Here is a 14935-nt window from a genome sequence, read left to right on the forward strand (position 1 = left end):
AATTTGCATCATTAGAACCCAGTTTGCCCAGAACAGCAAGTTCTGGATACCCTCAACACATCAGAAAATCAAGATTTGGATTTAAAATCATACCTCATGATAATGTTAGAAGACTTTAAGAAGGACATAAATAAATACCTTAAAGAAATACAAAAGAAGCCAGGCAAACAGGTAGAAGCCCTTAAAGATAAAACACAAAAATCCGTTAAAGAATTACAGGAAACGACAACCAAAGAGGTGAAGGAATTGAACAAAATCACCCAGGATATAAAAATGGAAATAGAAACAATAAAGAAATTGCAAAGGGAGACAACCTTGGAAATAGAAAACCTAGGAAAGAGATCAGGAGTCATAGGTGCAAGTATCATCAAAAGAATACAAAAGATAGAAGAGAGAATTTCAGGTGCAGAAGATACCTTAGAAAACATTGACAGAACAGTCAAAGAAAATGCAAAACAGAGAAGGCTCCTAACCCAAAACATCCAGGAAATCCAGGATAAAATGAGAAGACCAAACCTAAGGTTATAGGTATAGAAGAGAGAAAAGATGCCCAACTTAAAGAGCCCATAAATATCTTCAGCAAAATTGTAGAAAAAAACTTCCCTAACCCTAACCTAAAGAAGATATGCCCATGAACATACAAGAAGCCTGCAGTACCTTAAATAGACTGGAGCAGAAAAGAAATTCCTCCTGTCACATAATAATCAAAACACAAAATGAACAAAACAAAGGAAGGCTATTAAAAGCAGTAAAGGGAAAAGGTCAAGTAACTTATGAAGGCAGACCTATCAGAATTACACCAGACTTCTCAACAGAGAGTGTGAAAGCCAGAAGATCCTGGGCAAATGTCAAAGAGACCCTAAGAGGACACAAGTGCCAGTCCAGGCTACTATATTCAGCAAAACTCTCAATAACTGTAGATGGAAAAACCAACATATTCAATGACAAAACCTAATTTACACAACATTTTTCAACAAATCCTGCTCTACAAAGAATAATAGATGGAAAGCTCCAACACAAGGAGGGAAACGACACCCTAGAAAAGGCAAGAACACAATCTTCTTTCAACAAACCAAAAAGAAGATAGTCAGGTAAACATGATTCCCCCTCTAACAACAAAAGTAGCAGGAAACAATAATCAATATTCCTTAATATCTTAACATCAATGGACTCAATTCCGCTATAAAAGGACATAGACTAACAGACTGGATAAATAAACAGGACCCAGGATTTTGCTGCATACAGGAAACAGACCTTAGTGACAAATATAGACACTAATTTAGAGTCACAACTGGATAGTGTGAAACTTGTAAAAGGCTGAGAAAAAATTTTCCAAGCAAATGGCCCCAGAAAGAAGCTGGAGTAACAATTCTAATATTGAATAAAATCAACTTTCAACCAAAAGTTACCAAAAAGCATAAGAAAGGACACATACATTTCAAAGAAAAAAATCTACCAAGATGAATTCTCAATACTGAACATCTATGTTCCAAATGCATTGACAACCACATTCACGAAAGAAACTTTACTAAAGTTTGAAGCACCCATTGCACATCACACAATACTAGTGGGAAATGTCAAGACCACGCTCTCATCAATGGATATATCATGGAAACTAGAGCCACAATGAAACTAGCAGAAGTTATGAAAATATATATTTAACTGATACCTGAAGAACCTTTCATCCTAAAAGAAAAGAATATACCTTCTTCTAAGTACCTCATGGTACCTTCTCCAAAATTGACCATATAATTAGTCACAAAACAGGCCTCAACAGACACAAGAAGATTGAAATAATCCCATGGATCCTATCAGATCACCAAGGATTAAGGGTGGTCTTCAATAACAAATCAGAAAGTCCATATACACAAGGAAGCTGAGAAAACTTCTACTCAATAATAACTTGGTCAAGGAAGAAATAAAGAAATTAAAGACTTTTTAGAATTTAATGAAAATGAAGGTACAACATACCCAAACTTATGGGCCGCAATGAAAGCAGTGCTAAGAGGAAAACTTAGAGCTCTGAGTGCTTTCAAAAAGAAACAGGAGAGAGCATACACTAGCAGCTTGACAGCACACCTGAACACTCAAGAACAAAAAGAAGCAAATACACCCAAGAGGAGTAGACTGCAGGAAATAATCAAACTCAACAAGAAATCAACCAAGTAGAAACAAAAAGAACTGTACAAAGAATCAACAAATCCAGGAACTAGTTCTTTGAGAAAATCAACAAGATAGATAAACCATTAGCCACTAACCAAAGGGCACAGAGACAGTATTCAAATTAACAAAATCAGAAATGAAAAGAAAGACATAACAACAGAAACTGATGAGATTCAAAAATGAACAATGACTTTATGAAATTCGTAGGCAAATGGTTGGAACTGGAAAATATCATCCTGAGTGAGGTAACCCAATCACAGAAAAACACACATGGTATGCACTCATTGATAAGTGGATATTAGCCCAAATGCTTGAATTACCCTAGATGCACAGAACACATGAAACTCAAGAAGGATGACCAAAATGTGAATGCTTCACTCCTTCTTTAAAAGGGGAACAAGAATACCCTTGGGAGGGAATAGGGAGGCAAAGATTAAAACAGACACAGAAGGAACACCCATTCAGAGCCTGCTCCACATGTGGCCCATACATATACAGCCACCCAATTAGACAAGATGGATGAAGCCAAGAAGTGCAGGCTGACAGGAACGGGATGTAGATCTCTCCTGAGAGACACAGCCAGAATACAGCAAATACAGAGGCGAATGCCAACAGCAAACCACTGAACTGAGAATAGGTCCCCCGTTGAAGGAATCAGAGAAAAGACTGAAAAAACTTGAAGGGGCTTGAGACCCCATATGAACAACAATGTCAACCAACCAGAGCTTCCAGGGACTAAGCCACTACCCCAAGACTATACATGGACTGATCCTGGGCTCCAACTGCATAGGTAGCAATGAATAGCCTAGTAAGGGTACCAGTGGAAGGAGAAGCCCTTGGTCCTGCCAAGACTGAACCCCCAGTGAACAGGATTGTTGGGGGGAGGGCAGTAATGGGAGGAGGATGGGGAGGGGAACAACCATATAGAAGGGAAGGGGGAGGGGTCAGGGGGATGTTTGCCTGGAAACCGGGAAAGGGAATAACAATTGAAATGTAAATAAGAAATACCCAATTTAGTAAAGATGGAGAAAAAAATCATCAGATGCTACTACAAAAGCCTATATTCAACAAAACTGGAAAATCTGGAGGAAATAGACAACTTTCTAGACAGTTACCAGGTACCAAAGTTATCAAGATCAGATAAACCATCTAAACAGTACTATAACCCCTAAAGAAATAGAAGCAGTCGTTTAAAGTTTCCCAACCCCCACAAAAAACACAAAAACAAAAACAACAAAAGCCTAGAAACAGATAATTTGCGTGTAGAATTCTATCAGACCTTCAAAGAAGATCTAATACCAATTCTCTTCAAATTATTCCACAAAATAGAAACAGAAGGAACACAACCCAATTTGTTCTATGAAGCCATAGTTATACTGATACCAAAACCACACAAAGGAGAACTTCAAATCAATTTCCCTTATGAATATCAATGTCAAAAATACTTAAAATTCTCACAAACTGAAGCCAAAAACACATCAAAATGATCATCCATCATGATCAAGTAGGTTTCATCCCAGGGATGCAGGGATGGTTTAATATACAGAAATCCATCAACGTAATCCACTATATAAACAAACTAATAACGATTAAAAACCACATGATCATTTCCTTAGATGCTGAGAAAGCATTTGACAAAATTCAACGCCCATTCATGGCAAAAGTCTTGGAAAGATTAGGAATTCAAAGCCCATACCTAAATATAGTAAAAGCAATATACAGCAAACCAGTAGCCAACTGTAAACTACATGGAGAGAAACTTGAAGCAATGCCATTAAAATCAGGGACTAGACAAGGTCACCCACTGTCTCTTTCTACCTATTCAATATTGTACTTGAATTCCTAACCAGAGCAATCAGACAACAAAGAGGTCAAGCAATACAATTTGGAAAAGAAGAAGTCAAAATATTACTATTTGCAGATGATATGATAGCATACTTATGTGACCCCAAAAAGTCTACCAGAGAATTCCTGCATCTGAAAAAATCTTCAGCAAAGTGGCTGGATATAAAATTAACTTGAACGAATCAGTAGCCTTCCTCTACTCAAAGGATAACAGGCTGAGAAAGAAGTTAGGGAAATGACACCCTTCACAATAGTCACAAATAATATAAAGTATCTTGGTGTGTCTCTAACCATGCAAGGGAAAGATCTCCATGACAAGAACTTCAAGTCTCTGAAAAAAGAAATCAAAGACAATCTCAGAAGATGGAAATACCTCCCATGTTCATGGGTTGGTAGGGTTAATGTAGTAAAAATGTCTATCTTGCCAAAAACAATCTACAGATTCAAAACAACCCCATCAAAATTCCAACTCAATCTTTCATAGAGTTAGAAAGAGCAATTTGCAAATTTATTCCAAATAACCAAAAGCTCCAGATAGCCACAACTATTCTCAATAATAGACAACTTCTGGGAAAATCACCATCCCTGACTTCAAGCTGTATTACAGAGCATTCATGATAAAAACTGCATATCATTCATACAGAGACAGGCAGGTAAATCAATGGAATAGAAATGAAACCACATACCTATGGTCACTTGATCTTTGTCAAAGAGCTAAAACCATCCAGTGGAAAAAAGCAACAAATGTTGCTGGTTCAACTGGAGATCAGGGTGTAGAAGAATATAAATCTATCCATTCTTATTGCCCCATACAAAGCTCAAGTCCAAGTGGATCAAGGACCTGCACATAAAGCCAGATAAATTGAAGCTAAAAGAAGAAATAGTGGAGAAGATCCATGAGTACATGGGTACTGGGGAAATTTTCCTGAATAGAACACCAATGGCTTCTGCTCTAAGATCAATAACTGACAAATTATACCTCATAAAATTGCAAAGCTTCTGTAAGGCAAATGACATTGTCATTAGGACAAAACAGCAACCAAAAGATTGGGAAAAGATCTTTACCAATCCTACATCTGATAGATGGCTAATGTCCAATATATACAAAGAATTCAAAAAGTTAGACTCCAGAGAATCAAATAACCCTATTAATAAATGAGCTGCAGAGTTGAGCAAAGAATTCTCAACTGAGGAATACTGAATGGCTGAGACGCACATAAAGAAATGTTCAACATCCTAAGTCATCAGGGGAATGCAAATCAAAACAACCCTTAGATTCCTCCTCACACCAGTCAGAATGGCTAAGAACAAAAACCCAGGTAACATCAGATGCTGGCAAGGATGTGGAAAAAGAACACTCCTCTATTGTTGGTGGGATTGCAAGCTGGTCTAACCACTCTGGAAATCAGTCTGGCCTTTTTTTCAGAAAACTACCTGAGGACCCACCTGTACCACTCCTGGGCATATATGCAAAGGATGCTCCAACATATAACAAGGACACATGCTCCTCTACGTTCCAGCAACCTTATTTATTATAGCCAGAAACTGGAAAGATCCAAGATGTCCCTCCATAGAGGAATGGATACGGAATATATGATATATTTACACAATTGAGTACTACTCAGCTATTAAGAACAATGACTCCATGAAATTCATAGGCAAATGGATGAAACTAGAAAATACCATTCTGAGTGAGGAAACCCAGTCACATAAGAACACACGTGGTATGCACTCACTGATAAGTGGATATTAGCCCCAAAGCTCAGAATACCCAAGGTACAATTCACAGGTTATACGAAGCTCAAGAAAGAAGACCAAAATGTGGATGCTTCAGTTCTTCTTAGAAAGAGGAACAAAATATTTATGGGATGGGAGGGTTTGAGAGATTTGAGAGGAAGAGAGGAGGGGGAGGGGAAAAGGGGGGTTAAGAGCAGATATGAGAGGATAAGGGGATGATAGACAGAGGGTCAAGAATTTGAAAAGAGGTGTGTAGCAATGGTTGCTGGGGAACTGGGAGTAGTCACCAGCAAGTCCCAGATGCCAGGAAAGCAGGAAGCTCCCAGGACCCAATGGGGATGAGATTAGCCGAAATGCCCACAAGGAGGAGGGAGAACCTGTACTGACCATATCCAGAGTTTAGACAAGGGCCCCAGTTGGGGATGCAGCCACCCCCTCATCTCCAATTTTTTAACCCAGAATTGCTCCTGTCTAAAGGAAATATGGAGATAAAGTGTGGAGCTGAGACTGAAGGAAAGGCCTTCCAGAGACTGTCCCACCTGTGGATCCAGCCCATGTGTAGACACTATTGTGAATGCCAAAAAGTGCTTGCTGACAGGAGTCTGATATAGCTGTCACCTGAGAGGCTCTGCCAGAGCCTGACAAATACAGGCAAATGCTCACAGCCAACCTTTGGACTGAGCACAGGAACCTCAATGGAAGAATTAGGGGAAAGACTGAATTGTTTGTAACTGCATAGGAAGAACAACACTATCAACCCCCCTCAACTTCACCCTTTGAGCTCCCAGGGACTAAACTACCAACCAAAGAGTATACATGGAGCAACCCACAGCTCCAGCAGCATATGTAACAAAGGATGGCCTTATCAAGGAGAGGCCCTTAGTCTTGGAAGGCTGGATGCCCCAGTGTAGGGGAAAGGCAGGGTGGATGTGTGGGAGTGGGTGGGTGGGAGTGGGAGCACCCTCTTAGAAGCATGGGGAGGGGTGATTGGATGGGAGTTTGCAGAGGGGAAACCGGGAATGGGAATCGCATTTGAAGTGTAAATAAATAAATTATCCAATTTTAAAGAAAAAGAAAGAAAGAAAAGTTCAACAAGGTAGAGACCGTGCCTGGTACTCAAAATCTAGATAACTAACCAGTGCTAATAAAATCATGATTATTGGAAGAGAAACCACACCAATAGTTTACTAAACCACATAATCCCTTACAACAATCTATAAAGATTTGTCCTTTTACCCACAGGTCTTCAGCCTTCATCAAGAAAATTTCTTATTGCAATACAGGGAAACTAACATAAAACAACAACGAAAAGCAAAAACATAAACAAAACCCACAACCCATCAATACGTAAAGTTTTGGAGCCAGATTCCAATGGATACATGTAGAAAATACTTTTCACACCTTTGGCTCAAGGAACATTGTGGAAGAGAGGATGAAGGGCTTGTAAGAGCTAGAGTCTCAGGGAGTTTGCTGTGATATTGTGTACCCTAGTAATTCCAGAAGCTACACCTGTTAAAATTTCACCAACATAACCACTCAAATGTGAGCTGAATAGGACACCACGAACATGCCATGTGCATAGGGAGAAGTCATTCCTACAGAAAGAACTACAGGCAAGTGAGTAAAGCTGGGAGCAGCTGGGGTAACCCTCCCTAGGGAAGATCACACCAACTGGTTTTCTAGTGCCAAATGGTCAGCCCTGAAAACATACATATAAGTTATATTGCATGGATTCAACAGGTTATATTTGGGAATATGTATGTTTATAGCACTACATTTATTCGTGAAACAACAACTGCTGAAAAGAGAGGTCATGTATTTGAAGAACAGGGAAGGAGGAAAGAGAAGAGAGAAATGTTGTAATTAAAATATAATCTTAAAAATAAGCCAAGAAACAAAGAAAAAATGTGCAGTGATCTATCCACTACAGAAAAGATGCAGCAGCTTTTAAAAAACCAAAAAACACAGTCACTAACAGGGTCACTAACAAGCTTAGAAATAGATTTGGGATGTTGATCTTAAAGAAGATAGCAGTGGAGTGGGACAGTTCCATTAAAAATTCTATTGTTAATAACCAGGACAACATATGCTCATAGAAACAATAGTGATACAAACAAATATTATGGAGATAACCAACTTCTCTCTGTTGGATTTCATGCCTGCTACTTCAAATCTGAGTAAGAACCCATGGTTGGGGAGCTAACAAGGATCATCCTAATACTGTTTTTATGCTAAATGGACAGAGTACCAAACTGCCCTCTAAATTCATATCTTGGTTTATAAATGAGTCAAGCTCTGAGCCTTCATCAGAAAAGTTTCTCTGTACCTCAGATGGTGGTTAACACGGAAATTCACGATTGTCAAAGTACAGAAAATAAGTAATAGTGGAGTGCTCAACCCAAGATGGGACATCTGTACACCACCTTCCACCCTGAAGTCTTAGCAACCTTCAGGGGAAAAGAAAGACTATAAAAGCCAGAGGTCAGGTAGGACTGGGAAAGGTAGGGCACAGCAGGGTCTTTTCACCCTTGAATTCATAGCAACTGTCATTGCCCTGTACAATGTTTGCATAATATCAAGCCACTCAAAACTCCAGCCTAGAGAGAGTAGTTCCAGATCCCCCACTCCTGACTAGGGGAACTATGAACAATTGTTGGCTTCTGGAGAAAAGATAGCCAGTTTTCTTAGAGGTGCAGTTTCTGATAGGTCACCACAAACCCAGGAGTTTATACCAGGACAAAATGGTCCCAGTGGGTTAATTTTTTTAAAAAATAGAAAACTAAGTTGGGGGATGTAGAGAATACAATGTATCTTGAAGGAGGGATAGAGTGACTATGATTAAAGCACATTATAAGAATTCTCAATAAATTTTAAAATTAAGAAAATATGTTTTGTTGTGAAAGTGGTTGGCTTCATTGTGAAGAAGAATGCAGTGTTGTCCAGAGAAACAGGGAGAAAAACAGTTTTAATGTTGAGAGGCAGGCTCACATTCTCATTCAGGCTGGCATGTTCCATTATCTGCTCTCTGTAATCAGGACGCTCAGGAAATCTGGTGGTGAAGTTCCAGTACAAACCAGAGGGGCTGAGAACCACTTATCTAAGGAAGGGGGAGAGGGATGTTTCAGAGAGCAGTTTTGTTTCTTCAACCTTACTTTTTGTTCAAGTACTCAGTAGATTAGATGTTGGCTATCTACACTGAAGAGAGATGATCTTTATTTAGTTCATTTATCAAAAGGTTAATTTCTTTCAGAAACACATCGCTAGTTATAGTCAGAAATGGTGCTTCACCAGCTGTTCGAGATATTCATTATCCCAGTCAACCTGACATACAGAATTAATCATTATAATGGCACTTGAAGAGAGATTTCTGTGAATTATATGAGGAAGTTATTTTAGAAGGAAAATTTCAAGTATAGAGAAATGCCATTCAAAGGCTTCAGATGGATGTGTACAAAAAAGTAGGCTGCCTTGGAGATGAGAGTAATTTGTAAGAAATTCTTAAAGAATTATGAAATATCTTTAAAATTCTGTGGTTAAAGTGGATTGACCTCATTGTGAAGGTGATCACAGGAATCCAATGTTATTTGGAGAAGCAGAATGGGTATAGCATGAGTTTGAACTACAAAAACTTTCAGGTCTCCTCTGAGTTGCTGGATCTCTGACAGCAAATAGTTAGGAAGAGATAAGAAGGTTACATGCTGCTGTATTCAGTCAGTGCTGTCAGAGCAGGGTTCTCAGCCTTCCTAATGTTGTGACACTTTAATATAGTTTCTCATGTTGTGGTGACCCCCACCCATAAAATTATTTTTGTTGCTACTTTATAACTATAATTAATGTAAATCTCTGTGTTTTATTAGAGTCTTAGGAGACCCTGTGAAAAGGCCATTCAATCCCAAAGGGTCATAACTCACAAGTTAAGAACCACTGCTCTAGAATAAAAGAACCTATAGAATAAACCTTTCTGTGTATCAAAAGGGAAATTATTAGAGTGACAAACAGGCTGATCCAACAATGGCTGGATGTGAATGAAAGTCTCAGAGTCCAGTTATTGCTCAGTCCATGAAACTAGATGTCTCAGCTGGTCTTAAATATGTACCAGAAGAATTGGGCTCTAATGACAGTGAAAGAATGGACTTGCTAGCAATGTGAGAGATAGCAAGCAAAGAGAAGGTTCTTCTTTCTTCCATGTCCCTTATATAGGTTTCTTGCAGATTAGATCTGGCTTAATGGCATGTTTTTCTACCTAAAATCTATAGATTAGTGGTGGATCTTCCTATTTCAAATTAAACAGAAACTTCTTATTTCTTAATTCCACATGTGGTCAAGTTGACAACCAAGAATAACCATCACAGACACACCAAAAATAGCAGACATGACAGAATACAGCTTACGACCCCAATGATAAAGGGCCAGGAGGGACAGATAAATATCTAACACGTTTAGCAATGTATTTAAATACTTAAAAATGTTCACACAGATCAAATGATGTGTGTTCCCAGTGTAGCATCATGCTCAGTCACAGCAGAGAAAATACATTCAAAAGAATAGTGCTAGGAGACTTATATAAAGCATCGGGCAGAAGTCCAAAAGAAAAGTAAAAAAAACAAAAGCTTCATTTTGGGACTCTGGTAGCAGTTATCCCATTGCTATGACTTCGCAGAGAAGCTATAGGGGAGGAAGCAGATGACTCTGCATCTAAGACCCCTTCCTTAAACAGGAGTCATCGCTGTTGTCTTTTATTTTATTTTTGAGTTGAGGTCTTACTGTGTAACTCAGGTTGATTTGGACTTCAATATGTAACCCCAACTGAACTCAAACTCTGGATCCTTCTGCATTTATCTCCTGAGTGCTAGGATTGTAGATATGTTCCATCATCTCTACCTACTCATATGAACTTGTTCCTGCCTATTATCAGTAGCCAGGTACAGATTTGTTCTCTCATTGTTTTGGGAAGCATAATTGCTTGACATTTAGAACATGAAAATCAGTCAGAGAAAGAAGATATAAGTCCAAATACACTTTTTCAATTATGTTGTGTCTGCAATGTTATTATAATTATGAAGCCTCATGCAGAGAGAGGTTCAGAATTAATCTATTGTGACAACTAATAAGAAACAGACTGAATGTCATTGTTTTTCATATATAATATTTTTCTTTCTTTGCTATAGGTGCCTTCATTTGCAAAATGGTGCCATTTGTCCAGTGCACTGCCGTTGTGACAGAAATCCTTACTATGACCTGCATTGCTGTGGAAAGGCACCAGGGACTTGTCCATCCTTTTAAAATGAAGCAGCAGTACACCAATCAAAGGGCTTTCACAATGCTAGGTATGTTTGTCATTTTGTGTCACTGTCACAAAGCACCTGAGTTGAAGAACTTAAATAAAAACAGATTCATCTTTGCTTGTCATTTCAGTCTATGCTGTCTTGGCTCCGTTGTTTCTGGACCCTTGTGTGGTGAGGTAGATCATGTGATGGGAGCATTGCCAGAACGGGGTTCATACCCCATGCCAGTCAAGAGGCAGAAGGACAGAAAGCAATGGACTAGGGAGAACAATGGCTGGTAACCTATACCTTGCATCCAGACTTACCTCTCAATAATTGAACTCAATTTTATCAATGGATTAATCTGCCTTTGAAGTTAGAGCCCTCACTTCTGAAGTCTATTAGCTGATAGCCAAGCCCTTACCATAGGAATCATTAATGTGCATTTCAAATTTAAAGTGTAACACTCAGTAAGACCACCAGGTATATCAACTGTATGTTAATGCCACTACAGAACAAACCATATCTAGGCACTTTTAGTAGTAGCTTCTCACGATGTATATTAGGATGTGATTTGAGGGTACAGTCTTTTCTTTTGTTTTTTTCATTTTTATTAACTTGGGTACTTCTTATTTACATTTTGATTGTTATTCCCTTTCCCGATTTCCAGGCCAACATCCTCCTAATCCCTCCCCCTCCCCTCCTTGGTGTTCCCCTCCCAACCTGCCCCCATTTCCACCCTCTCCCCAACAATCACGTTCACTGCGGGTTCAGTCTTGGCAGGACCAAGCGCTTCCCCTTCCACTGGTGCTCTTACTAGGCTATTCATTGCTACCTATGAGGTTGGAGCCCAAGGTCATTCTTTGGGTAGTGGCTCAGTCCCTGGACGCTCTGGTTGCTTGGCATTGTTGTTCATATGGGGTCTCAAGCCCCTTCAAGCTCTTTCTGTCCTTTCTCTAATTCCTTCAACAGGGGTCCCGTTCTCAGTTCAGTGGTTTAATGATAGCATTTGCCTATTTATTTGCTGAATTCTGGCTATGTCTCTCAGGAGAGATCTACATCCGGTTCCTGTCATCCTGCACTTCTTTGCTTCATCCATCGTATCTAATTGGGTGGCTGTATATGTATGGGCCACATGTGGGGCAGGCTCTGAATGGGTATTCCTTCTGCCTTTGTTCTAAACTTTGCCTCCCGATTCCCTCCCAAGGGTATTCTTGTTTCCCTTTTAAAGAAAGAGTGAATCATTCGCATTTTGGTCATCCTTCTTGAGTTTCATGTGTTCTGTGCATCTAGGGTAATTCGAGCATTTGGGCTAATATCCACTTATCAATGAGTGCATACCATGTGTGTTTTTCTGTGATGGGGTTACCTTATTCAGGACAATATTTTCCAGTTCCATCCATTTGCCTATGAATTTCATGAAGTCATTGTTTTTGATAGCTGAGTAATATTCCATTGTGTAGATGTACCACATTTTCTGTATCCATTCCTCTGTTGAAGGGCATCTGGGTTCTTTCCAGCTTCTGGCTATTATAAATAAGGCTGCTATGAACATAGTGGAGCATGTGTCTTTGTTATATGTTGGGGCATCTTTTGGGTATATGCCCAAGAGAGGTATAGCTGGGTCCTCAGGTAGTTCAATGTCCAATTTTCTGAGGAACCTCCAGACTGATTTCCAGAATGGTTGTGCCAGTCTGCAATCCCACCAACAATGGAGTGGAGTGTTCCTCTTTCTCCACATCCTCACCAGCATCTGCTGTCACCTGAGTTTTTGATCTTAGCCATTCTCACTGGTGTGAGGTGAAATCTCAGGGTTGTTTTGATTTGCATTTCCCTTATTACTAAAGATGTTGAATATTTCTTTAGGTGCTTCTCAGCCATTTGGCATTCCTCAGCTTTGAATTCTTTGTTTAGCTCTGAACCCCGTTTTTAATAGGGTTATTTGTCTCCCTGCAGTCTTAACTTCTTGAGTTCTTTGTATATTTTGGATATAAGCCCTCTATCAATTGTAGGATTGGTAAAGATCTTTTCCCAATCTGTTGGTTGCCATTTTGTCCTAACCACAGTGTCCTTTGCCTTACAGAAGCTTTGCAGTTTTATGAGATCCCATTTGTCAATTCTTGATATTAGAGCAAAAGCCATTGGTGTTTTGTTCAGGAACTTTTCTCCAATGCCCATGTGTTCAAGATGCTTCCCCACTTTTTCTTCTATTAGTTTGAGTGTATCTGGTTTGATGTGGAGGTCCTTGATCCACTTGGACTTAAGCTTTGTACAGGGTGATAAGCATGGTTCGATCTGCATTCTTCTACATGCTGACCTCCAGTTGAACCAGCACCATTTGCTGAAAATGCTATCTTTTTTTCCATTGGATGGTTTTGGCCCCTTTGTCAAAAATCAAGTGCCCATAGGTGTGTGGGTTCATTTCTGGGTCTTCAATTCTATTCCACTGGTCTATCTGTCTGTCTCTGTACCAATGGCATGCAGTTTTTATCACGATTGCTCTGTAATATTGCTTGAGTTAGGGATAGTGATTCCCCCAGAAGTCCTTTTATTGTTGAGGATAGTTTTAGCTATCCTGGGTTTTTCAGTCTTTTCTTTGAAGACACCCAACTGGTTCTGTTCTTTCTGTCTTAATCCTGGAAATGTGTCATTTTGAATATTTAGTTTAATCTATAAGCTTTTAAGCATTTATTTCATCTAACAAATGCTAATATATCAGGAGCATTGCTACAGTAATATTCATTAGACCAGGAGGCTATTACTTTGAGGTAGCCTTTAAGCTTACAAAAGCAAGTAGATTTTGCCAAAGAGAAAGAGATGTGCTTTTTTTAAAAAAGAAATTGGAAAAGTAACTTACTTTCCTGAGAAGTGCCAGGTATTCAGTATGTGTTACAGAAGGTAGGGGGGGTACTTGGAAGTCACGTAGACTCCTAGAGATGCCTGACAAAGACCAATGCATTCCTCTTCATAATTTCATTACTGAAGATTGGAAATGTTTAGCTTACTGTAGCTGTGCCCAATGTGTAGTGACAAACAACAGCTTTAAGGATGTGTCCTGAAGCCTAGCACAACAGAACAGAAGAGTTTACTACTCACTGATAACAAAAACTCAATGTGCAGATGTTCATCATTGTTTGGCTCTGTCATTTCTAAAGGCCCAGAGCTGTGATGAGAAAAGAGAGGAACTTGACTAATGTTCATGTGGCAGGAATAAGCAGAGTTATTCTAATTACAAGAATGGACCCAATAACAGAATGTAGAATCATAGAAAACACTCCTGAAGTCTTTGTAACCCAAATTTTTCTTTTTAAGCAGTTGGAAGTGAGCAGACAAATCTACAGGAAAAAATGTCATTAGTTACTGTAAAATTTATATCGTATCTTATTTAAAATTAACTCAAATATCTCAGGGCTTCTAATAATTAACAACTTTCCAATATGCCAACACCAGTGTATAGGTGTGGAAAGAGTTTAAAGTAAGGAATACATGGAGAAGGAAGGGTATTAAAAAGGAAGAGAAATAGGGTGAATCTCAATGTCACAAAAGCGAAGATGGTAACAGGCAACTAAAGCTGTTCCAACTAAAATAATTCAGAGAAAATAGCAATGCTTGAAATCCAGGTAACTCATCTCCCTGTGGGGTCTGCTGCGCACTCTTCCCTGACACTTTCTGTCACTTAATATCACGGACCATGCCTGCCAGTCACACATTCTGTGCTTTCTGCCTAAAACTGCCTGGACTCCAAGCTTATGCTGAGGGAAGCATCCAGGCTTTCTCATCCTGATAATGTAACTAAGTGCATCAGTAACGTTCTTCTCACCCAAAGGGTTCTCTATCTGGAAGGTCAGGGGCCCAGGAGAGGCAATGAGTTTCATTCAATTAGACTCAGTCCCTTCAGAATTTGATATATTGGAAAAATGATTGGG

At 39.3% G+C, this 14935-nt stretch overlaps 1 protein-coding gene across 1 annotated transcript in view; it reads left to right on the forward strand.

Annotated features, from left to right (window-relative positions):
* The window catches only part of Qrfprl (pyroglutamylated RFamide peptide receptor like), a 78667-nt gene that overhangs the window by 48950 nt on the left and 14782 nt on the right, over positions 1–14935 (forward strand). The window contains exon 2 of the mRNA NM_001109239.1: positions 10914–11072. Coding sequence (NP_001102709.1) covers positions 10914–11072 — 159 coding nt within the window. The remainder of the gene's footprint in view (positions 1–10913; positions 11073–14935) is intronic.

Source organism: Rattus norvegicus, chromosome 4 (genome assembly GCF_036323735.1).
Source record: "Rattus norvegicus strain BN/NHsdMcwi chromosome 4, GRCr8, whole genome shotgun sequence".
Lineage (NCBI taxonomy): Eukaryota > Metazoa > Chordata > Mammalia > Rodentia > Muridae > Rattus > Rattus norvegicus.